Here is a 26,589-nt window from a genome sequence, read left to right as displayed (position 1 = left end):
AGTAAATGGAATTAAGTGTACATATATGGTTGCACTCGGGCACTGGTTAACTACTTGACCAAATTAAAACTGTACTGTAGAGGCATTTGGGGAAATCATCCCCTAACAGTTTCACATAAAAGTATGATAAGTAGCATAAAGCATTGGTTTATAGGAAAACATCAATGATCTATAACTTAGTGTGCAGTTCAAGATGTGTAATAACTACAATATTGTACCGGCAGACATATGCTTGATTCAAGTGTGTTCATCTTGTCATGTGGTTTTAATTCCTCTACCGTGCCAGCTGATACCAATGACACGAGTTCACACAATACAGGGTAGCAGCAAAGTAGAGGTCTCATGCTGAGGATTTGTTGTCTATTTTGGATTGGCAAATTCTGTATCAAAACATTTTCTGTATTAATGGACAATGTTGAAAATGGACTTTATTATAATATGGGTGATAACATTATTTGTACCACATAATAAGATATGTCTTGGGATCATTTGCCAACAATCAGGGTTAATCAATAGAACACAAATTCTCTGGGTACATTGATTTAAGATTCTAAATAACATTAAATTCAAGTCTAGCTATGCGCAAAATGTAAAGCCACATTATCTGAAGTTGAAGACAAGATCTTTCACATGCTACAGAAACCACAAGACTTTCAACAGCAAGTTGCAACACCCACTATTGCCAGTCATATTTGAGTATGGCTACAAGTTTCTAGGCGAGATTGGTCAGACTGAGTTGTGGCCACAATGGTGGCAGCTTCTGCACCAAAACCTCCACCATGCACCAACTCCTGATCGTCCTCTTCTCAGGGAGTTTATTTATCTGTTTATCTTTAGCACTGCTTCAAAGAAACCATGTCTAAAGAGTGCCCAAAGAATTCCTGCGTTTAGAGTTGAAAGATTGAGTAGGTACCTGCGGCCATGAAAAAGCATTAACATAGTTCGTAGAGTTCCAGTTCTATAACAAGACACTTATTCTTGGCTACTTTTCTTAGCTAGGGGCCATTTCAGACAATTTATTTTTAGTTTGCCAACACATGGAAGGGATAGCTAATGACTTCTGGTAAAATATACACTGTAACCAGTGGTAGCAAAGTCACTGTGCTTATGAGTATTAATGAGGTAAATACACATTGTTTTAAGAGATGAATTTATAATTACTGCTTTGCTGAGAGCACAAAATCTAGCCATTCAAAATAATTTTCGCCCTAAGTCAACTTCAAACAGATAACTGTTTTCTGATTAGCTGATAATAGAATAGGTGGGGCTTGCGTGAAATACATAACACAGATTTACACAGTATGCATGCCACATGGTCATACCTATGAACAAAAGTACTCAATTAAGGTCAAATATTACGAATAAAGAACTAAATGTTACTACTAAAGGTCAAAATACAATATTAATAGTCAAATGTTACAAAAGACGTCATAAGAAAAGAAAGAACAATGTGTACGAAAGAACATCAGTGAGCACAAAAGGACGTTTTCAATAAAGAACGTCATTGAGCACGAAGGACGTTGACAATAAAGAATGTCAGTGAGCACGAAAGGACATTGACAATAAAGAACGCCAGATGGCGCTGCAATTTGTAAAACATTGTTGACCAGCGGTGACCTTGGTTGCCTTGTGTTACACTAATTCTTATTTCATTTAACAATTGCTAAATACTTCCAATTTATGAAGACGTCACGATCTGTATATGGTATTGGATCTGTGCACAGCAGTTTGCATTCCCCCACCTAGTCATGTATTTCTGTCGCCTGCTTTGTGGATCCAGGTCCAGATCAATGTGGCAAGATTTTAAGGACAGGTTGATCTTGTGTGAAAAGGCATGGTGACATGCTGGAAGCCCTGTATCTGTTGGTGCCCACTTATTCTAAATGAAATGCACTTGAAGTCTTAATACGTGAATTGACTCCTTGGCCCAACTCCAGCAACAACATAAATAAGACATGGTTTATCTTGGAGAAGGCAGTCTGTCAACAGGGTCCATGTGGGAGAAGGCAGTCTGTCAACAGGGTCCACCAGGAAGAAGGCAGTCTGTAGACAGGTTCCATATGGGAAAAAGCAGTCTGTAGACAGGGTCCACCTGGGAGAAGGCAGTCTGTAGACAGGGTCCATCTGGGAGAAGGCAGTCTGTGGACAGGGTCCATCTGGGAGAAGGCAGTCTGTAGACAGGGTCCATGAGGGAGAAGGCAAGGGTCCATCTGGGAGAAGGCAGTCTGTAGACAGGGTCCACGAGGGAGAAGGCACCCTGTAGACAGGTTCCATATTGGAGAAGGCAGTCTGTAGACAGGGTGCATATGGGAAAAGGCAGTCTATGGACAGGATCCATGTGGGAGAAGGCACCCTGTAGACAGGGTCCACCAGGGAGAAGGCAGTCTGTAGACAGGGTCCATATGGGAAAAGGCAGTCTGTAGATAGACAGGGTCAACCTCAGAGAATGCAGTCTGTAGACAGGGTCCACCTGGGAAAAGGCAGTCTGTAGACAGGGTCCACCTGGGAGAAGGCAGTCTGTAGACAGGGTCCACCTGGGAGAAGGCAGTCTGTAGACAGGGTCCATGTGGGAAAAGGCAGTCTGTAGACAGGGTCAACAAGGGAGAAGGCACCCTGTAGACAGGGTCAACAAGGGAGAAGGCACCCTGTAGACAGGGTCCACCTTGGAGAAGGCACCCTGTAGACAGGGTCCATCTGGGAGTAGGCAGACTGTAGACAGGGTCCACCTTGGAGTAGGCAGTCTGTAGACAGGATCCATCTGTAGGGTTCACCTTTGAGAAAAAAGTCTATAGACAGGGTCCATCTGGGAGAAGGCACCCTGTAGACAGGGTCCATATGGGAGTAGGCAGCCTGTAGACAGGGTCCATCTGGGAGTAGGCAGTCTGTAGACAGGGTCCACATCGGAGAAGGCAGTTTATAGACAGGATCTATGTTGGAGAATGCACCCTGTAGACATGGTCGATGTGGTAAAAGGCAGTCTGTAGACAGGGTCCAAGAGGGATATAGCAACGATCCACCTTGGAGTAGGCAGCCTGTAGACAGGGTCCATCTTGGAGTAGGCAGTCTATAGACAGGGTCCACATCGGAGAAGGCAGTTTATAGACAGGATCCACCTGGGAGAATGCACCCTGTAGACATGGTCGATGTGGTAAAAGGCAGTCTGTAGACAGGGTCCACCAGGGAGAAGGCAAGGGTCCATCTGGGAAAAGGAAGTCTGTAGACAGGGTCCACCTGGGAAAAGGCAGTCTGTAAACAGGGTCCACCTGGGAGAAGGCAGTCTGTAGTCAGGATCCATCTGTAGGGTTCACCTGGGAGAAGGCAGTCTGTAGACAGGGTCCACCTCGGAAAAGGCAGTCTGTAGACAGGGTCCACCTCAGAGAAGGCAGTCTCTAGACAGGGTCCACCTCAGGGAAGGCAGTCTGTAGACAGGGTCCATGTGGTAAGAGGCGAGGGTCCACCTGGGAGAAGGCAGTCTGTAGACAGTGTCCACATAGGAGAAGGCAGTCTATAGACAGGGTCCACCTGGGAGAAGGCAGTCTGTAGACAGGGTCCACCTCGGAAAAGGCAGTCTGTAGACAGGGTCCACCTCAGAGAAGGCAGTCTCTAGACAGGGTCCACCTCAGGGAAGGCAGTCTGTAGACAGGGTCCATGTGGTAAGAGGCGAGGGTCCACCTGGGAGAAGGCAGTCTGTAGACAGTGTCCACATAGGAGAAGGCAGCCTGTAGACAGGGTCCACCTGGGAGAAGGCAGTCTGTAGACAGGGTCAATCTGGGAGAAGGCAGTCTGTAGACAGGGTCCACCCGGGAGAAGGCAGTCTGTAGACAGGGTCCACCTGGGAGAAGGCAGTCTGTAGACAGGGTCCACCAGGGAGAAGGCACCCTGTAGACAGGGTCCATCTGGGAAAAGATGAGGGTCCACCTGGGAGAAGGCTGTCCGTAGACAGGGTCCACCTGGGAGAAGGCAGTCTGTAGACACATCCTGTGTCTTCTTGTTGATTCAAGAACATTCATGAAGTCACATCCTGTGTCTTCTTGTTGATTCAAGAACATTCATGAAGTCACATCCTGTGTCTTGTTGATTCAAGAACATTCATGAAGTCACATCCTGTGTCTTCTTGTTGATTCAAGAACATTCATGAAGTCACATCCTGTGTCTTGTTGATTCAAGGACATTCATGAAGTCACATCCTGTGTCTTCTTGGTGATTCTAGAAAATTGACATAATTTCACTTGTGACTTCAAGAGCAATTACAGAACACCAGGATGGTGAAAGAAATACCACTTCCATGTGTGAGGAGTAACATCCAGTATAACTATGCCATACATCTAGGATTACCAAGTTATTTTGAACTGCAAGTTGCAAGGCTCCTCAAGTGTTGAAGATAAGCGAAGTGTTATATTTATGTGTCTATTTTGGTGCCTTCTCAAACGTAATCTATACCTCCATGTGGGGTGTGCAAGGCACATGTTGCTACAATTAGAGTTTGCATTTAGTCATGGCTTGACTGTCTGCTGTCTGTTCCATTTCACTTCCTATGAGCTGTCATATTTCACTTCGAAAGTGTCAGCAAGTTGGTATTTGTTTACAGGTGAAAATACAGGTATTTGGTTTAATGAGCGAACTATGTATTGTAAAGTTATTGTCTATTTAGGCATTGTTATAAGAGTTTGGGACTGTCTAGCATAGCCTGATGACTGAGACATACTATCACTGCCCTTCTGACATCATCAATAGACAGGTGCTACCCTGTAGGGCTGGGACTAGTCCAAATTTACTACCCGGGTACCCACCCCGCTATTACCCGACCCAACCCGGGTACCCGTTGTAGGTCTCAAGAGATGGGTACAAATGTCCGACTGGGAATAGTTTGACCATAGCCCTGGCAAACTGTATTTAGATATGCGTATAAAACCATCTGGCCATGCATAAACTGATGATGACTAAAGTTTTATCTTTATGCAAAAATATGAAGTCAGAAGGAATGCAAACATTAGTCACTTATAGTGCTACCATGGAGTTCAAGATAATTTTTGTCAGAAAACAATATATCACTGAACACGGGTCAAGGTAGTCCTGTGGGTACCCGGGTCCTAGTAGCCACCCAACCTGAGTACATAAGTTACCCGTCCCAGTCCTACTACCATGTCATACAGACCCTGAAACAAATATATAAAATACAACCCATGCAAGTCTATAATAGTTCGCAAGTCTAGATTTCTGCAGTTTCAGGGAAAATGAAAATGAAGAGAGTTTCTGGGCTCCTTGTTATTATATTGTATTAAGATAATTTAACAACTATTTCTTTCTGTAAAATATTTTCATTTCAGAGACTAGATGTTAGAGACTAAGATAGGTATCTGTAAAAGTAGTAGGGGAATGTCATGTATAAGGTCAGATAGGGAACCTAGGGCCTGAGATAGAGGTAAGGGAAGCTCATGTATAAGGTATGATAGAAAACCCAGTGCCTGAGATAGAGGTAAGAGAAGCTCATGTATAAGATCAGATGGAGGACCCAGTGCCTGAGAAAGAGGTAAGGGAAGCTCCTGTATAAGGTCAGATAGAGGGCCCAGTGCCTGAGATAGAGGTAAGGGAAGCTCATGTATAAGGTCAGATAGGGGACCTAGGGCCTGAGATAGAGGTAAGGGAGGCTCATGTATAAGGTCAGATGGAGAACCCAGTGCCTGAGATAGAGGTAAGGGAGGCTCATGTATAAGGATAGAAAGAGGACCCAGTGCCTGAGATAGAGGTAAGGGAAGCTCATGTATAAGGTCAGATAGAGGACCCAGTGCCTGAGATAGAGGTAAGGGAGGCTCATGTATAAGGATAGATTGAGAACCCAGTGCCTGAGATAGAGGTAAGGGAGGCTCATGAATAAGGATAGATAGAGGACCCAGTGCCTGAGATAGAGGTAAGGAAAGCTCATGTATAAGGATAGACAGAGGACACAGTGCCTGAGATAGAGGTAAGGGAGGCTCATGTATAAGGATAGATAGAGGACCCAGTGCCTTATATAGAGGTAAGGGAGGCTCATGTAAAAGGTCAGGTAGAGGACCCAATGCCTGAGATAGAGGTAAGGGAGGCTCATATATAAGGTCAGATGGAGGAATCAGTGCCTGAGAAAGAGGTAAGGGTGGCTCATGTATAAGGTCAGATAGAGAACCCAGTGCCTGAGATAGAGGTAAGGGTGGCTCATGTATAAGGATAGATATTGATCCCAGTGCCTGAGATAGAGGTTAGGGAAGCTCATGTATAAGGATAGATAGAGAACCAAGTGCCTGAGATAGAGGTAAGGGAAGCTCATGTATAAGGATAGATAGAGAACCCAGTGCCTGAGATAGAGGTAAGGGAAGCTCATGTATAAGGATAGATAGAGAACCCAGTGCCTGAGATAGAGGTAAGGGAAGCTCATGTATAAGGATAGATAGAGAACCCAGTGCCTGAGATAGAGGTAAGGGAAGCTCATGTATAAGGTCAGATGGAGAACCCAGTGCCTGAGATAGAGGTAAGGGAAGCTCATGTATAAGGATAGATAGAGAACCCAGTGCCTGAGATAGAGGTAAGGGAAGCTCATGTATAAGGATAGATAGAGAACCCAGTGCCTGAGATAGAGGTAAGGAAAGCTCATGTATAAGGTCAGATGGAGGACCCAGTGCCTGAGATAGAGGTAAGGGAAGCTCATGTATAAGGATAGATAGAGAACCCAGTGCCTGAGATAGAGGTAAGGGAAGCTCATGTATAAGGTCAGATGGAGAACCCAGTGCCTGAGATACAGGTAAGGGAAGCTCATGTATAAGGATAGATAGAGAACCCAGTGCCTGAGATAGAGGTAAGGGAAGCTCATGTATAAGGATAGATAGAGAACCCAGTGCCTGAGATAGAGGTAAGGAAAGCTCATGTATAAGGTCAGATGGAGGACCCAGTGCCTGGGATAGAGGTAAGGGAAGCTCATATATAAGGTCAGATAGAGAACCCAGTGCCTGAGATAGAGGTAAGGGTGGCTCATGTATAAGGATAGATATTGATCACAGTGCCTGAGATAGAGGTTAGGGAAGCTCATGTATAAGGATAGATAGAGAACCAAGTGCCTGAGATAGAGGTAAGGGAAGCTCATGTATAAGGATAGATAGAGAACCCAGTGCCTGAGATACAGGTAAGGGAAGCTCATGTATAAGGATAGATAGAGAACCCAGTGCCTGAGATAGAGGTAAGGGAAGCTCATGTATAAAGATAGATAGAGAACCCAGTGCCTGAGATAGAGGTAAGGAAAGCTCATGTATAAGGTCAGATGGAGGACCCAGTGCCTGAGATAGAGTTAAGGGAAGCTCATATATAAGGTCAGATGGAGAACCCAGTGCCTGAGATAGAGGTAAGGGAGGCTCATGTATAAGGTCAGATAGAGGACCCAGTGCCTGAGATAGAAGTAAGGGAAGCTCATATATAAGGTCAGATGGAGAACCCAGTGCCTGAGATAGAGTTAAGGGAAGCTCATATATAAGGTCAGATGGAGAACCCAGTGCCTGAGATAGAGGTAAGGGAGGCTCATGTATAAGGTCAGATAGAGGACCCAGTGCCTGAGATAGAAGTAAGGGAAGCTCATATATAAGGTCAGATGGAGAACCCAGTGCCTGAGATAGAGGTAAGGGAGGCTCATGTATAAGGTCAGATAGAGGACCCAGTGCCTGAGATAGAAGTAAGGGAAGCTCATGTATAAGGTCAGATGGAGGACCCAGTGCCTGAGATAGAGGTAAGGGAATCTCATATATAAGGTCAGATAGGGGACCTAGGGCCTGAGATAGAGGTAAGGGAAGCTCATGTATAAGGATAGATATAGATCCCAGTGCCTGAGATAGAGGTAAGGGAGGCTCATGTATAAGGATAGATAGAGAACCCAGTGCCTGAGATAGAGGTAAGGGAGGCTCATGTATAAGGATAGATAGAGAACCCAGTGCCTGAGATAGAGGTAAGGGAAGCTCATGTATAAGGATAGATAGAGAACCCAGTGCCTGAGATAGAGGTAAGGGAAGCTCATGTATAAGGTCAGATGGAGGACCCAGTGCCTGAGATAGAGGTAAGGGAGGCTCATGTATAAGGTCAGATGGAGAACCCAGTGCCTGAGATAGAGGTAAGGGTGGCTCATGTATAAGGATAGATATAGATCCCAGTGCCTGAGATAGAGGTAAGGGAAGCTCATGTATAAGGATAGATAGAGAACCCAGAGGGAATGGCCATGTACAAGGTTGGTTAGGTTCCCAGAAGCAGCTGGTCAGATATTTTTAGAATGAGCCTGAAATGCCAGTTAGACCAGGGAAAAGCTTCAAGGTTCTCTTGTGATGAACATGTGTAGTTTTACTGCCTGCCAATAAATCCCACTACGCCAGTGAATCCCACTTCCGCGTTTGGTTGCTGCTGTTAAATAGACTGTTGTATACACTCCATGGGCAAATGTTGGCCATGCATTTACACGTGATGACCCACGCACAATATTAGTTTTTTAAATAGCCTTAGAGTTTGTATATCATTCCTGTGTTACTATCAGGTTAGGTGAGGTGAAACGGGGTTTAACATCGCATCCAAGATTATTGCACTTATATTGCGACGTGCATGCATGTGTGTGTGTGGCTAACTTCCGGACTAATGCCAATTTTATTGTGAGATACCATGAGATACCATGCCGCAGTTTAACATGAATGCCCCACTCAGACACAGTACTGACTCCAAGCCGACCAGTCTATGTTTCAGCCCCTTAATGTTGAGCCCCAGACAGGGTAACAACAAGTAACATGTTTTGCCGTCTTTTGGTATGATGCAGCTGGGGATAACTAGTTTTTACACATGTGGGTATTTAAGTTAAATATTTAAAAACACTGTTCATCTAGTCCCTGCAAACTGGTGTCGGATGGGTTCGAGAGCTTTATAGGACTCAAAAATACCACGATACTTCCACAAGAAAGTGTGATGGCAAATGATCATGATGTAACTGTCATCGTGGAGTTTGGCAAGGTTGACAGAATGCCCGTTTATAATTTCAAAATAAGTTGCTGATTTGCTAATCGAATACGCAGGGTTACTTCACAATATTTTGATGATATGCACAAGTTTTATTTTTGTAGCGCATCTGTAATGTTCGTTGCGTATTTGATACGTATTTGATTTATTTTACTGCATATTTCTGCATTTCTGATGCGTATTTTACGCAGATACGCTGCTTATCTGGAGCTCAGAGACAATAGGTGAAATTGTTCCCCAAATAAAAAGTTCCGCCACTGAGGGCATTCTCCTTACTAGGGTTAAAAGGGGTTCCCAGTGTTTAGTGCACTGTGCAATTTCAACAATCAATTTGATGATTGGGCCGACGCCCAGTCGGCCTGCTTCTGCCTTAGGTTTTTTAAGACATAATTTCTTTTCTGTCTGCTTATCCATTAGATTACCATGTCCACAACTTAGTCACCTTAGTAACAACACTGATCATGCCTTCAGTTGTTACTCAGGGGATTAATCCCTGAAATTATTATGTGGAATAGGGCTGAGGGCAGATGGTGTTTTATTACCCAAACAGGATGTTAGTATTAAAATGCTAGTTACTGATTTTTAATTGTTTTTTTTAATTATTCACAATGTCAAGATCAAAAGTCATTTCGCAGAATCAACAATGTAAGCAATGTTGTTATTTTTGTAGGATTAACAGAAATAGCAGGAACAATATATGTATAACGGCTAAGAATTACAGGATAGATAAACATGGCAAATATATCAGCCAATGAAAACAGTTGTCACTGCTGCACAGGTAGCTTTAGGCCATGCCCCCAAATAGTTTTTTTTTAAAGCCAAATTCAGAACGAGTGATTTCAACGCTTTCTCTCAGAAATTGACTGAATGTATCTTGGAAAATTGAGATTTACAACAAAATCTCAACCATTGTTTTCACTCTCACAGTCAAGAGCCCCTGATATTATTGCCAAACTCAACGTTTGTGCATGTATCTGATATAATTGGTGCCTTTATGTGAGTATATAATAATTGATTGGATATGTTTCACTTTATAACAACTTGTCATGCAAGTATTATGGAGAGCCTCCGTGGTCTTGTGGATAGAGGGTCTGTCTAGAGAGTGGAAGGTCGGTGGTTTGATGCCCAGCTACTTTAAAAGATGGTACTTGTTGTTACCCTGCCTGGTGCTCTGCATTAGAAGGCTAAAACAAGGATTGGTCTGGTGTCTGAGTAGGATATCCATGTTAAACTGCAGCACGTATCTCAGTGAGCTGGCACTATAAAGCTGAAATTTGTCTGAACGAGTACAAGCAGATGCACACAGACACATCACTGTATAAGTGCAATAATGTGGAACCCTTGTCCACCTCAGCACCAGTACGGGGACATGTTCTGTAACCCATGCATGCATTCTACACTCCAGTGTGGAAACATTAGACCGGAGATGCATGTGACTTTTGTAATGCTGTAAGTTAGCTAGAGGCATTGCACTTTTTGTCCTACTGCATATGCCAAGTGGTTTACGCACATTTAGAAGTGTCATGCCATACTGAAAGGCCAGAAGGGTAGATACCAGATACCTGCCTGACACCCCCATGTACAGCCTCCATGTCTGAAAGGCCAACAGGTGAGAGGGGTGAGCGAGATTTGACTCACCTCCAGATACCTGCCTGACACTCTCATGTAGAGCCTCCATGTCTGAAAGGTCAACAGGTGAGAGGGGTGAGCGAGATTTGACTCACCTCCAGATACCTGCCTGACACCCCCATGTAGAGCCTCCATGTCTGAAAGGCCAACAGGTGAGAGGGGTGAGCGAGATTTGACTCACCTCCAGATACCTGCCTGACACCCCCATGTAGAGCCTCCATGTCTGAAAGGCCAACAGGTGAGAGGGGTGAGCGAGATTTGACTCACCTCCAGATACCTGCCTGACACCCCCATGTAGAGCCTCCATGTCTGAAAGGTCAACAGGTGAGAGGGGGTGAGCGAGATTTGACTCACCTCCAGATACCTGCCTGACACCCCCATGTAGAGCCTCCATGTCTGAAAGGCCAACAGGTGAGAGGGGTGAGCGAGATTTGACTCACCTCCAGATACCTGCCTGACACCCCCATGTAGAGCCTCCATGTCTGAAAGGCCAACAGGTGAGAGGGGTGAGCGAGATTTGACTCACCTCCAGATACCTGCCTGACACCCCCATGTAGAGCCTCCATGTCTGAAAGGCCAACAGGTGAGAGGGGTGAGCGAGATTTGACTCACCTCCAGATACCTGCCTGACACCCCCATGTAGAGCCTCCATGTCTGAAAGGCCAACAGGTGAGAGGGGTGAGCGAGATTTGACTCACCTCCAGATACCTGCCTGACACCCCCATGTAGAGCCTCCATGTCTGAAAGGCCAACAGGTGAGAGGGGGTGAGCGAGACCGGAACTCTTCTTAGGTAACTGCAAACCAGATGTGGGAAGATGGTGCACACAGGTCATTCCGGAGAAACTCAAGGGGTTGTAGTTCCCACTATACAACAACAATGATATATGATCATTCCAGATAATGTATTCTTTTTTTAACTCATTTGAAAATATTTACCTTAGAGTGGAAAATGAATACACAATTAAGTAGTGTGCATCCTATTTTTTAAAGGATCAAAATATATTGAAATTAAAAACAAAATTCTATATGTTCTCTCTTGTGAAGTTATCCTCTCACCAGTGTTCGATCAGTTCAACATGTAACACTCCTGATCAACCACAATTTGTACTAGATCTTTCTCATGGCAAAGTTAATGAAGCTCACCTTAATTGCTACCTCTTGTGTAACCCTGTGTGTTATGCAATGTACTAACATGCATACAGAACGTTGTAAACAGGGATCCATTTCAAGAAGAGATTATTATATTTTTACACCATTGAGTGCACAGTGTTTGGCTGCTGCCTGCTTCAAATTCCTGCCACTAATGACTTGAGTGAGAGCAGAGAACTCTTAGCTTTGTGGAGGAATGTGTGGAGAAACTTTGCTTTGTTCATCCCAGAGTTGTGTGGATGAAGAAGGTGTGATTCTTTTATGAGAGTTTATGGTGGAAGCTGAACATTGAGGATATTCCTTGACTACATGTCCTACTCTCTGGGCAAATGTCTGAACTCTGGTAAGCTTCATGTACAGTACATGTGTCCCATTATAGAAACACAAGTAGGGAACTGTTGGTGTGTGTGCAAAAACAGTGACAGCCATACAGTGTTGGGTGGGATGGTGGCTCAGTGGTAAGTGTATTGGGTGGGATGGTGGCTCAATGGTAAGTGTGTTGGGTGGGATGGTGGCTCAGTGGTAAGTGTATTGGGTGGGATGGTGGCTCAGTGGTAAGTGTGTTGGGTGGGATGGTGGCTCAATGGTAAGTGTGTTGGGTGGGATGGTGGCTCAATCGTAAGTGTATTGGGTGGGATGGTGGCTCAATCGTAAGTGTGTTGGGTGGGATGGTGGCTCAATGGTAAGTGTATTGGGTGGGATGGTGGATCAGTGGTAAGTGTATTGGGTGGGATGGTGGCTCAATGGTAAGTGTGTTGGGTGGGATGGTGGATCAGTGGTAAGTGTGTTGGTTGGGATGGTGGCTCAGTGGTAAGTGTATTGGGTGGGATGGTGGATCAGTGGTAAGTGTATTGGGTGGGATGCTGGCTCAATGGTAAGTGTGTTGGGTGGGATGGTGGCTCAGTGGTAAGTGTGTTTGGTTGGATGGTGGCTCAGTGGTAAGTGTGTTGGGTGGGATGGTGGATCAGTGGTAAGTGTGTTGGGTGGGATGGTGGATCAGTGGTAAGTGTGTTGGGTGGGATGGTGGCTCAGTGGTAAGTGTGTTGGGTGGGATGGTGGATCAGTGGTAAGTGTGTTGGGTGGGATGGTGGCTCAGTGGTAAGTGTGTTGGGTTGGATGGTGGCTCATTGGTAAGTGTATTGGGTGGGATGCTGGCTCAATGGTAAGTGTGTTGGGTGGGATGGTGGCTCAGTGGTAAGTGTGTTTGGTTGGATGGTGGCTCAGTGGTAAGTGTGTTGGGTGGGATGGTGGATCAGTGGTAAGTGTGTTGGGTGGGATGGTGGATCAGTGGTAAGTGTGTTGGGTGGGATGGTGGCTCAGTGGTAAGTGTGTTGGGTGGGATGGTGGATCAGTGGTAAGTGTGTTGGGTGGGATGGTGGATCAGTGGTAAGTGTGTTGGGTGGGATGGTGGATCAGTGGTAATTGTATTGGGTGGGATGGTGGCTCAGTGGTAAGTGTGTTGGGTAGGATGTCGGATCAGTGGTAATTGTATTGGGTGGGATGCTGGCTCAATGGTAAGTGTGTTGGTTGGGATGGTGGCTCAGTGGTAAGTGTATTGGGTGGGATGGTGGCTCAGTTGTAAGTGTGTTGGGTGGGATGGTGGCTCAGTGGTAAGTTTATTGGGTGGGATGGTTGTTCAATGGTAAGTGTGTTGGGTGGAATGGTGGCTCAATGGTAAGTGTGTTGGGTGGGATGGTGGATCAGTGGTAAGTGTGTTTGGTGGGATGGTGGCTCAGTGGTAAGTGTATTGGCCGGGATGGTGGCTCAGTGGTAAGTGTGTTGGGTGGGATGGTGGCTCAATGGTAAGTGTGTTTGGTGGGATTGTGGCTCAGTGGTAAGTGTTGGGCGGGATGGTGGCTCAGTGGTAAGTGCATTTGCTCATTAGTTTATTCCAGATATGGGTACACAAGTTTTAGCATATTTCTGTCACTGTGTTAGCCCTGAGCTTACAATATAATATGTCGCTAGGGATTGAACAACTGTTTCGGTTGCCAACCATCAGCACTTCCTTCTATATTTGGGTATCTGCTGCAGATGCTGCTGTGATGATGGTGATGTGGGCATCAGTCAGCCGTCCATGATGATAGTGACAGTGGTCAGTCTGCCCGTCACAGATCACTACAGATACTCCCACAGGTAGGGTGGCTGTTGTCTACTGTGAACATTACACTGTGTCTATCCATTGGCCATGCTTTGATTATTTTGAATTGGAAAGAAGATCAGTATATTTTATATTTTAGCATATTCTAATGTTAGGCTTTATTTCACGTACCATAAATACCGGTATCTAAAATCTCAGTTTCACCTTTCTATAATTTGAAGTTAGGAATTTCCTCTTCAATTCAGTTTGACATCATCAGAGTCAAATTACTAGAAATTTATGCACTGACAATGAGTTCATATTTAAAGATGTGCAGCAATAAGAATACCACACAGTGCAAGCAGATTGAAGATTGGTATGTGGTGCATTTGATAATATTCTTTAGATTGACTGGCACATCATGTATTGAAAATATTGGAAGGCTCCCAACTTGTAATACTTGTATCACACACCAGCTCACTATGTGAATAGAAAAAATTTAAACTGAGACCTTTGCATGTATGGTGTGTGAAGGCGAACACACTATGTTAATGTTCCATGTTCCAACAAGAGATTGTAGTAGCTTGAATGGCTTGTGTGAGACTGCTTGCTGTCATCTCTGAAGCAGGGGACACAACTCTGTCATTCTTGTTGTGTGGAGGGTAAGCTTGCACATGTTTGTCTTCTCATGGTGCACTGTTGGTCATGTGATGCCTTGGCTGGGTTACACTTGTTGTAGAATAAAGGTCATCTTTGGTGTTACAACTCTAAAGTCATATTGACAGATGATGTCAATGCTTCGTGTAGCAGATCATGTGTACTCAGTATAATCATGTTTATCATGGATCAGTTAGAGTTAACATACAATTTCACAAAAGTTCAGACAATTTGGCATTTGAACGATTTATAGATATTATATCAGTAAAACATTTCATTTGCCTTTTGTGCAGGAATACATGTACCATGTGTGAGCATGAGGAGTGTGATATATGCCCCATCAGCCAATGTTTTCAATGTTATCACTTGTAAGACTACTGATCCTTCTGAAGTTCTCTAGGTTCCACCAACCATGGTTATCCCAGTACCATTCCTACTGACCATCACCTACAGACCATCACCTACAGACCATCACCTACGGACCATCACCTACTGACCATCACCTACAGACCATCACCTACAGACCATCACCTACAGACCATCACCTACTGACCATCACCTACAGACCATCACCTACAGACCATCACCTACTGACCATCACCTACAGACCATGACCTACTGACCATGACCTACGCACTACGCACGCACGCACGCACGCACGCACGCACGCACGCACGCACGCACGCACGCACTGACCATCACCTACAGACCATCACCTACTGACCATGACCTACACACGCACTACGCACGCACGCACTCACGCACGCACGCACATGACTTAAACTAATAATCATAGCTTCACAGACATATTCTAAACAAATTCCATCCCCTGTGTAATACCGTATCATCTCCCCTGATCTGACAGTAGCCTCCCTCATCCAGTCCCTCCTCTCTTCACACACTTTTATTTCAGCCCCCTATTCCCCCCTCCCGTCTCGTATCTGCTTCGGTGTCGGTCCAGGCAGGTGGATGAGGGGATCACAAAGTGCTTTATGTGGACAAATATGATTCTTTGGTTTTGAACACACACTTCACAAGATCATTCCAGTTTGAAATATGTAAAGTAGGACAAGATGGTATTCAGTTTCAAGTGTAGATCTACCCAAAGAGATACTTCAGTTGTATATTAAAGTACAAATCTGTAAAGATTACTCCAATACAGGATGAGCTACATTGTATCATCAACCGTGGTCTTGTATTGATTGAACATGTATTGGTAGTGACACTGTTACCTGAGCCAGATCAATAATATAGACTGCAACTTAGTCATTCAACAATAGAAATTGGCATACGTCCTGTAGTCCTTGTCAAACTAAGTAGATAAGGACTAGTAGAGGTTTGCCATTTTTAAGGGTTTTGCTGTAAGTTATCATTTTAAGGACTATCGGACTAAAAATGTTAGTTTCTAACGGTGTCATTATTTGTTTGTCTGAATCACTGCCTCCTCACTAACTTGAAGTCTAACTTGAAAAACATGAAGGTTATATTTTTTTTTTTAATGTAGGCGCCATGAGCACACGAGCTGGTATGGAGTTTGGCGCCATACAAATGGACTCATTATTATTATTTTTTTTATTATTTATGATTGGATCAACCCAACCGATCGATTATTGAAATTAATTGCTTTGCCTCAATTTGCTGTTTATCAATGTTAAGCTCATTAGATCACACCTTACAAAAGCCAACACAAATATTTACTTCAGCACTATATTTTTCAAATAAAGACTCTGGCTTCACACTTTCTCACTGTTTTCTCCAAGTCCTTCGTAGTAAGAAGTGAATAAACCTCCTCAGGAAACAACACTGTCTCAGGGTTGAGATAGGGGTAATATCATTTGTGTTCGATGATGGAAAATTGTGATTGATTGGTCATTTGTACCTTATGATCAGTCTCAGACTATTTCAATTATTTGAAACATTACTATTTCAATAGCTTAAATTGTCTGTATGTGGTAAACTAAATCTTACCTGTTAGCATACGTAAATAGAAATAGTAGCCCTTCAACAGATGTTACAGAAAGTGTGTCTGATAGATTGGAAGCTGAATAAGAGGCTAAGTTGCAGTCCAGCACAGAAGGTCCTGAAGTCCTACCCACACCAACAGCATGTTCTCTCTGTAGTAGCAGCTGCAGTTCCTACCCACACCAACAGCATGTTCTCTCTGTAGTAGCAGCTGCAGCTCCTACCCACACCAACAGCATGTTCTCACTGTAGTAGCAGCTGCAGCTCCTACCCACACCAACAGCATGTTCTCTCTGTAGTAGCAGCTGCAGCTCCTACCCACACCAACAGCATGTTCTCTCTGTAGTAGCAGCTGCAGCTCCTACCCACACCAACAGCATGTTCTCACTGTAGTAGCAGCTGCAGCTCCTACCCACACCAACAGCATGTTCTCTCTGTAGTAGCAGCTGCAGCTCCTACCCACACCAACAGCATGTTCTCACTGTAGTAGCAGCTGCAGCTCCTACCCACACCAACAGCATGTTCTCTCTGTAGTAGCAGCTGCAGCTGCATTAGAACTTCTTCTGAAAGGATTGCCGACCAGATTACAAGAGACAGTTCAGAACTGAGTTATGTAACATGCATTGAATTCACTACAGCGGTAAAGCTTGCTGCGCTGCTGCTGAAATGATTGCGTAGAGCATTTTCCACTGACCGCTGTCCTTCATAACAGGAAGAAGCAGCAGGATCATTGCAATCGAGATCAGTGGTATACATCAGGGCTCATGTAAGCAAGGATTACATCCTACCTAAATATTATCCCGGGGGAAGTTTTACTCTAGAGTATAGTATAGGATAGGATTAAACACACTGGTATGGGTTCAAATTCACTATAGGGAGAATCATCCTGATATTATTCACTCTTACACTAACATGTCCATGACATTGTCTGGATGATGCTGTCTTCACAAATGTGTGAACAGTTTCACTGTGGTCCTTTTACTTTTTATGATAGTGTAAGTGAAAGCTAGCCAAACTCTGCTTGCTGCTATTTCTGGAAACCAACCAATCAAGATAGCAGCCTGTGGTATACTGAGGGAATGCTGGGAGGGACACAGGTCTGAGAGTACCTAACTCTTCACACTGCCACAAACCGAATAAATCTGACTCATTGACTGGTTGCTGTCTTACAAGGTTGCCCAGATAACGTCACAATGAGTATTACCTCCTAATCTACCATAAATGTGATTACAGCTGGTATTATACTTACCAGTACATATTCACAATGTCGGTTTGTCTTGCTCAGATTTTTGGTGCCAAAATGATTTATGACATGTTTAAAAGTAGGTGTGTAACAGGGATTTAGTGAGTGAGTTAATGCTGCTTTGAACAGTATTCTACCCACACATTAAAAATTGCTTGATTCTGATTGGTTAAAAAGAAGTATCTTTTTCCTATTGATTCCTCATTTAAATTAAGCCTTTTCACACAAAAAACGTATGAAAACATTCATTTATTGACAAACGATGCATCAATGCATATAACAATGTATATGTTCGATATCAGAAAAACAGCTAATCAGATTACAGTTTATTATTGACTAAACTTTTCTTATTTTTTAAAGAAAGTTTCCAAACATGCCTACTATACACTTATTTTGGGACCTTTGGTTAGTTGGAAAGCCAGACAGAAATGGGAATTTATTTTTGGTGAATTAAACTGGAAATCCATTTTTATAAAACCTTTCAAAATAAGCAAAGATACAAAGCTTCAGTGGTTTCAGTTCAGGATAATTCATAGGATACTTACAACCAACTCATTTCTATTTTTATATCAAGAATGTGGACAGTGATCAATGTACTTTTTGCAGTGATGATAGAGAGACGATCGGCCATCTCTTGTGGGAGTGTGATATTGTACAGAATTTCTGGAAACAGTTTATGAGCTGGATAAATGACAAATGTGGACACATTCATAATCTACATCTTTCAGCAGAATTTTTTATTTTTGGCTTTAAAGAAAATCTTATAACTGATAAAGTGTTTGATTTTATCATCCTGTTCACATAATATTTTATCTACAGATGTAGAGTTTAAGTGTGCGTGCGTACGTGCGTGCGTGCGTGCGTGCGTGTGTAAATGGTGTTTGTATGAGACGTTGAATGGCTGTTGTGTTTTAATGATAAAAAAATATATATTATGCAGTAAATCATTTATTATCATTGGTAATATCAATTATTACAAATGATGTGCAAACAGTTAATTTATTAATATGCATTATATAGTGTAAAATGTATTTTGAACCCTGAATAAAAAGATTATTACAAAAAAACAACCCAGCAAATCAAACATGATGAAATGTTGAAAACATACACAATTAAGTAGAACACACACTTACCAAGTGTGATTGGTCACTGAAATGAGCAGGCTCTCTCGCGTCGGTGTCTGCAGCTAACTGTTCAGGCAGGTCGAAGTTTGGGGTGGACAGATAGTCATTCGTAATATGTCTTACTGTTGGGGAGGTATCTCAAACCAACTGTACATAAGTACAACTTAAAACTACCTTCAATCCTGTTATTAATAAGTTTGTTGAAAATATAAATTTGTTCAACATTTTTTCACTTTCTACAATCTGTCACCCCTACAATGGGAGATCAAGTTGATTTCCAAGAAATGACTTGATTCACTCCAAGCATTGCAAATATGCAACAGGTTACGATAAAATTAATTGCATTTCTATGGAGGGTTATTTTTTCAAAACTATGTATTTTGTAACTATTATTTTGAATTAGTCAGGAATAAAAGTAAATTATGTACCCATGAGTAATTACACTTTCCATAATCACAAGAAATCTCTGCTAAAAGCAGAATCCGTTGTATGATTCTGACTATGCCCTGACCAAAGAATTCCAATTCTGACTATGCCCTGACCAAAGAATTCTGATTCTGACTATGTCCTGACCAAAGAATTCAGATTCTGACTATGTCTTGACCAAAGAATTCAGATTCTGACTATGTCCTGACCAAAGAATTCAGATTCTGACTATGTCCTGACCAAAGAATTCCCATTCTGACTATGTCTTGACCAAAGAATTCAGATTGTGACTATGTCCTGACTATGTCCTGACCAAAGAATTCCGATTCTGACTATGCCCTGACCAAAGAATTCCATAACTCAATCCCAATCACTTTCTTTAAGTGTCACTCGTAAGGATGTATGTCAGAAAGTTGATGACATACTGTATTATAGTAATGCAATTAATACACATGCATGTTTTAGATTTTGACACAAACGTTTTTTGTGATCTGTGTAAATGAAGGGAAAGAGGATTGCCTTGACTACAAATTAATCATAATTGGCTGTTTAGTCAGCGCTGCTCTCGATCCACAGCCGTCTTAACCTTGTGTATGTGCATCCTGCAAAGTGATGACAATCTCTATTTGCAGGTTGATATCACCACCTTTACGTTAAATCGGTTGCCATGGAAATGTTATCTGAAGTATTTTAAGGAATTTTATCAGTGGTAGACAGGAGAAGGTTGTATGAAATCTGTTTACTGTGGGCTCGTAGTGTCTAATGTGTCTCCCCCAGGATGTGGCGCCCACTCTCACAGACACTGCAGTGTGGTGTACACGGCTGCTGCTGCCGCAACTCTCACCTGTTCCTCTCCCTACTGATGGGACCATCATCAGGTGCCAGGGACATGGACATGGACATGACAGATGTCTAGTCGGGTAATGCTCTATGACTGGGTTCAGAGATAATTTGACAAGGAGACTTTGAAAGTAGAACAGGTCCCCATGTCTTGAGGCATAAAATAAGATAACATAAATTTTATGGTACATATACACCCACAAGGGACCAGGCCCAGAAACAATTTGAACACATGTTATATTATGACTGTAATAGATATTAAACTAATGATAATAATAAAACACAATGTCAGAGTATATCATGTATAGGAATAGCACCGTGGTTTAACCCACAGTGAGGGCATCCTGCTGTATTTAAAACTTGCTCTGAACTGAATGGGCTGTAAGGGCTGAACAATCAGGGAGTGGATTTAGAAGGAATTTTAAAGCATTGGTATTATTGGGATGAGGCTAACTTTTGAAGATGCGGGCTGGAAATGATAATCTTACAGTCAGTAGTGTAGAGAGAGAGCACTTGAGGAGGAAGTGGTCTTCATCTTCAACCCCTCCTAAGTGACACAGCTTGCATAATCATAGCTCACTTTGTTGGTTTATATACATAATGCCCCCTCTCAACATCCAGTAGAGCTGAGACGCAATGTGTTCAGAGCTTGCCAATGGTTCTTGTTTCTGAAGGAGCTGACATAAGATTTTATTTGAAATTTGTCTCAAATATTTCCCATGCAAACATTGTACACTCACTTACACATTCATTCTTAGTACATGTATCAGTAATGTTACATGACAGAGACGGTAATAGTTTCACGTAAACATGCACTTCTAGAGTGGTCGGAATCCTATCTGTATCATTTAAATAAGATGTTGCTTAGAAAAACAGAAATAGCTTCCCAATCTTCCTACCTCAACCTTTTCTTCTCCTTTATATATGTGATAAAAGGAATATATCTACGTTTGAATCTGGAACATCTGGAGCATTGTGTGGATATTTCCATTGTTTAGCTGTATGGTTTGCTATGTTAGAATTACCTGTAGAACACACTCTTTGCAGGGGGTAGAGCTCTCCATGTATGTTGGGGGTGAGCTACCTCCACCACCAGATGGAGCACTCAGGAAGTTGAATCACCATGGAAACGCTTTACTAATTTGAAAGAAAAAACCTACTTCCTGCTGCTCCTCACTCCCCGTTGTTGCACGGTTACCTGGGAGACATTATGAACTCTCAGTAATCAGAGATGGAGAAGAACTATACGCAGGTTCTGACATGTCACTGACAGTTTCATGCCCAGCAGAACACATGAACCTATTGATGTCATAGATCTTTGTAGATGTCTTGACCAGAAGCATTACAATGAGGCTCTATCTACCTGAATACTTAACCAGGAAACTTGGATGGGTTCCACTGAAAGTCTTCTCTCACCAGAGGCCTGTTGGCGCTATTTTGGTTAATTGTATATAGAAGGGTTAACCGCCTTTACCATTTCATGATTTTGCAGGCTCTCTCAACAGAGGTATAATTAATCTCTCATCCCTGAGTCCAGAATAGCTAGAGCATCATTTGTCACAGGGCAACTACTGCTATCTCTGCCCAGCCTTTTTTGACTGCTTGTTTCCCAAGCAATGTGGCAGCCATTATGTTTGCTAAATTGTGATTGCTGTTTTTCGAACAGGAAGTGGCTTGCGTATGTGCCCATAGGTACAGTACTTATGTTCATCAGTTTTCTTCAGCCACACCACCTGGAGTGCATCACTTTGTAATTCATCTGGAATCTTCGCTATGTAATTCATATCCCTCATTTTCCTAATTTGTAAATTTAATAATTACCCAAAAGTGTTACTTGTGTGTGTTTGTCTGATTGATAAGGTAAAGAACTTTGTTGTTCAGTCCTCAGTAGATAGGAACACACAATTGTTTCTTGTGAAACTGTTTTAGTCTTGGCAGTGTGTCAAGAATCAAGTGGGGGTCTGAACACTTGTTGACTCCAACTAATTTAGAGGAATCAGAGTGACTGGAATGTGAGCCAGACCACAGATAAACATAACAGTGGTGACGTGTTGCCAGAAAACACTGAAACAGACAGGACAGAGAGGTGTTCTCAAGACTATTCTGTAGTCCACCAGTAGTGGAGGGATATATACCCTGTGTTGAGAACACCCAATGTCTGTTGACAGGTGAACAAATTAAGACTATATATTACAGTTGTGAGTGTTGCTACAGAGAGTGGAGACCAGTGGGAAACCCATACATTGTAAAGGACCTGTTTTTCTCATTGTGAATTGTGTTGTTGGAGGATCTGGAGAGACTTTCTCCAGAATACCAGATGGTCCATGGTCTGGAAGGATGTGTGAAGTATTCAGTGTTGCTATACTACATATTCAGAGGACATCTTTGTGCCAGTGACCTCTACAAGGACATGCTGAGTGACATTAATGGGTTCAAGTCCTACAGGTCCAAGAACTCACTCTCCTGAGTGACTGCAATGGTAGCTAAGTTGCCAAAGCCACTTAGGAAGATTTGGAAAATGCTCAAATGTGTTCGTGAAAAGATAAAGGTAGGAAGTTGTTGGGGGTTATAAAGAGGATAAGCTTGAGCATTGTGGTAAAGCTGAAAACTCTTTGCATTGAGGTCAATATTAAATAATGGTAAATGTTAATGCAGCTTTACATAGCTAGTATGATGATAGTTAGGAATGTCAACGCATGCTTATGACTGGTAATTCATAAAGTGGACTTTGCATTTAGCAGAGATTTCTTATGATTATGGAAAGTTCTTTTCTCGCTTTTATTCATATGTTCAGAGGTCATTACTCCTGAGGTTAATCTGGACAATTTCACTGGGAATGGTACTGTTGGGATAAAGGTGTTTGAGTGTATGTGCATTCAGGAAATGTGTAATAATTAAGTGTAATTAATTATTACAAATATTGATAAACATAGATTGGTGCTGAGATGATAAATCTGGTAAATACAGGTAAATATCATAAGCATGTGCAGTGAGAACAAATCAGATATACCGGTACACCAATGTTCTGAGGAAAGTATGTTAATGATATTATCAGTTATATGCATGGCCATGGAGGTATGTGTAAGAAAACTGTTTCTTGGTGATGTACATGTGATGGAGTACTGTTATTGAACTGGGAAGGTGTACATGAGTAAAGAAGCCAGGCAGTGGTCAGTAGTGGTGGTGAAGAGCTCCTAATGACTCTCTGTGGCATCTTATGAGATGCTGAGGTGAGACTTGCTACAGTTTACCTGTGCGGCTGTAATGGATGATGGTAGCAGGCCTGCTTCACCACACCATGCACTTTGTATACAAGCAGGCCTTGAAAGCTTTTTGTTTCTCAAGACACGAAGTGTTTATTGCTTCAGTTGACTGACATTCACGTACAAGAGTGGTGGAACTGACCCCGTGTTTGTGTGTGTATAGACAGGTAGGAGCTCTCAACAGACAGATATCTTTTCCTTCAACATGCTACTTGGGCTCAGTATTGCCTGGACACATGTATTTTGTTGCAATACACAGTGACTGATGCATGTAGGTGACATGATGACAGCTAGGGCAGTGAATGGGTGTTATACTGCACATTCAAAGAAAATATGTCAGACCATTCTAGTCATGTCTTTTCAATTAACATAATGGTCATGTCAGGTATATTAAAAAAACATAATTCATAAATAGTATAGGTATTTTGTTTTGTTCATGATGCTACTGCATTTCTTTTTGGGGTTAAATCAGGTTATATATTGGCATATGTTGTATCTGCTGCCATAGTATAGGTATTTTGTTTTGTTCATGATGCGACTGCATTCCTTTTTGGGGTTAAATCAGGTTATATATTGGCATATGTTGTATCTACTGCCATGTTATAGGTATTTTGTTTTGTTCATGATGCGACTGCATTCCTTTTTGGGCCGAGGTTTGATACCCCACATGGGTACAATGTGTCAAGCTTATTTCTGGTGTCGTCTGCTGTGATATTGCTGGAATATTGCTAAAAGCGCCGTAAAACCATACTCACTCACTCACTACATCGAGTTCTAAATATGTGATATGAGTTTGAAATAATTAAGTGAGTTGGGACTAATGCCGCTTTTAACAGTATTCCAGTTATATTGTGGTGTGTCAGCTTAATGTGGGAGGAAAGTCTGAAGTGATGCATGTCTCAGACATTTACCATTTCGGTGAAACCTAAGCGCATGGGTATGGTGCTGACAAACCTAGAAATATAATCGGGGCGAACCGGGATTCGAACCAACAATCATAGGTTTCTGGCGTGCCCAAGGGACGCAACTCTGCACAGCGAATCACGGCTCCTTAGATAACTGGGCCACCCATGCCCCCGAGTTTGAAATAAGGATAGTTTGGATTGACATAACAAAATAAAACAATAAGTAACAAAACATTCATGAGAACTCTACCTTTTGTTTGTATCTCTAGGAAACCTTGTTGAAAACTTGTGTTAGGTTTCATCACACTTCCATAGCTGTCTGACAATTCTCACCATGCAGCCTGTTAGGTTCATGTTTTAACCATTGCAAACTTATAGTAATCACCCTTCCAAGAAAAGTGTAGTAAAATAGACTGATTTACTGCTCCATTTATCCATGTTGAGAAGAAATGTGACATCTTTGTATTACAACTGGTTTCTGTTGCTGCAGCCTGTGCACTTGGGAGCATGGGTGGATCCCAGCACATGCTGTATACATAACTGTGAACCCACACTGGCTAGACTGGAGGGAGCATGGCCACAATTATTTACATCCCTCTCTATCAGATGCAGACTCAATAACTCAGTATGTAAGTAAGAATCTCTGTTCGTGTTAACATATATGTGCTCAATTGTACTGCAATACGTGATGAAGAACACTGACAGAAATATCGGGAATGAAACTCAACTTTATCTTTCACTGGAACAGTGATGGATTCACTACTACCCTACTACCCTACTACCCTACCCAACTTCATTTGGGATTGATCACCCTGAACACAGAGATCCTGAGCTTAGCTTTTCTTATCGCCTCCAGTCTTCCTGATGGTAAGCTTGGGGCTTGATTAATTTTTCCATACAGGAGATAAGAATGTCCATCCCTAGCAATTAGAGAGTGAGATTTCAGCCTTGGCTATTTCTCTGGCATTGGCATGCGTGCAGATCTGTGATCACATCCTATTATATTATTTATATTTATTTAAGACAACTTTCATGACTTGACAACCTTGTTGACTTACCAAAACAAAGGTATTTGTGAACACCCAGATGTCACCCAGACGGAGTATGTTGCTGAGTGTATTGTCCTATCATTGGGAATAGCTTAAAGATGTGATCACAGATCCATACGCACGCACGCACGCACGCACGCACGCACGCACGTGATTGTGTCAAAATGTAATTCTGCAGCTGTAGAAATGAATTTTATTTTTTGTGTCCAATAAATGCCAGTTTCTAATAAAGATTTCATCTGTGTTTAATAGATACAATTTCTGTGTTTGATGTGTTTCGGCTAATTAGTATAGCAAGGGTAACTGCCCCACATAGACACTGGTCTGTGATAACACAATGCCTGCAGATGCCAACTGCCCCTGGATGCTGTGTATATCTGTTACAAGGATCAAGTTTCATGTTTCATGGTGATACTTGGACAGTTCTTGTCTGGGAAATAAAGCATTCTTTAAAATGACTTTTATCATTGCCTATTAAGAAATTGATATGTTGATTCCTATTAATGGCATCCAGTAACCTGTTGATATGCCTGATGTTGCGCTGTGTGCTGATGAAATAAAACTGATGTAATATATTTGTCATTCCCACATAGGCAGTTATTACAATGGCTGGAAGTTAGTTGAGTCATGATCAGTGTCGAGGCATGGAGTGAATTCTTCCATTAGGAAAGTTAATTGTTCATGAACTAGGAACACTTTGGAATTTGGCATAATTATTTCTATACAAATTTTTTTCTAATGAATTTGATATGATTATTAATTCTGTTATGAATAAGGGGTGGTCGGGTAGCCTAGTGGTTAAAGTGTTCGCTCGTCACGCCGAAGTCCCGGGTTCGATTCCCAACATGGGTACAATGTGTGAAGCCAATTTCTGGTGTCCCCCACCATGATATTGCTGGAATATTGCTTAAAGAAGCATAAAACCTTGCTCACTCACTCACTCTTTTATGAATAAGGATTAGGATATGATTTGAATGTGCACCTATATCTCATCAGGTGTAAGTGTATGATAGCAGGAATATCTTGCCTCAATGTGACTACCACCCATTACAAGAATGTCTGACCATCTCAGCTGGCCCACTGGCTTTTGATTTAGACTATTAGCAGGCTCTTTGCTATTTCTGCTGGCCACAAGCCAAAAGACAAGCAGCTAATTCAACCACGATGTAGAAATATCTATATTGCAATATATACAATGTAATATTTTTACAATCAAACAATCAAAGGTGACCTGATACAAATAAATCACTCTGTA

General features: G+C 42.4%; 1 protein-coding gene across 4 annotated transcripts in view; it reads left to right on the top strand.

Moving 5' to 3' along the window:
- LOC124152169 overlaps positions 1–26,589 on the top strand; it is a 66,010-nt gene that overhangs the window by 7,046 nt on the left and 32,375 nt on the right. Inside the window, exons 1-2 of one of the 4 annotated variants that reach the window (XM_048382667.1) lie at positions 11,631–12,128; positions 13,820–13,921. Coding sequence is in view for 1 of the 4 variants with exons in the window: in XM_046524990.2 (XP_046380946.2) it covers positions 22,594–22,665 (72 nt within the window). In the remaining 3 variants the exon portion in view is untranslated. Of the gene's footprint in view, positions 1–11,630; positions 12,129–13,819; positions 13,922–22,097; positions 22,666–26,589 lie in introns of those variants that run through there. The other 3 variants (XM_048382665.1, XR_006863473.2, XM_046524990.2) reach the window with 3 other exon arrangements.

This window comes from Haliotis rufescens, unplaced genomic scaffold (assembly GCF_023055435.1).
Source record: "Haliotis rufescens isolate VD_foot unplaced genomic scaffold, xgHalRufe1.0.p SCAF_4, whole genome shotgun sequence".
NCBI classification, from domain to species: domain Eukaryota; kingdom Metazoa; phylum Mollusca; class Gastropoda; order Lepetellida; family Haliotidae; genus Haliotis; species Haliotis rufescens.
This window is presented reverse-complemented; position numbering and strand designations above follow the sequence as displayed.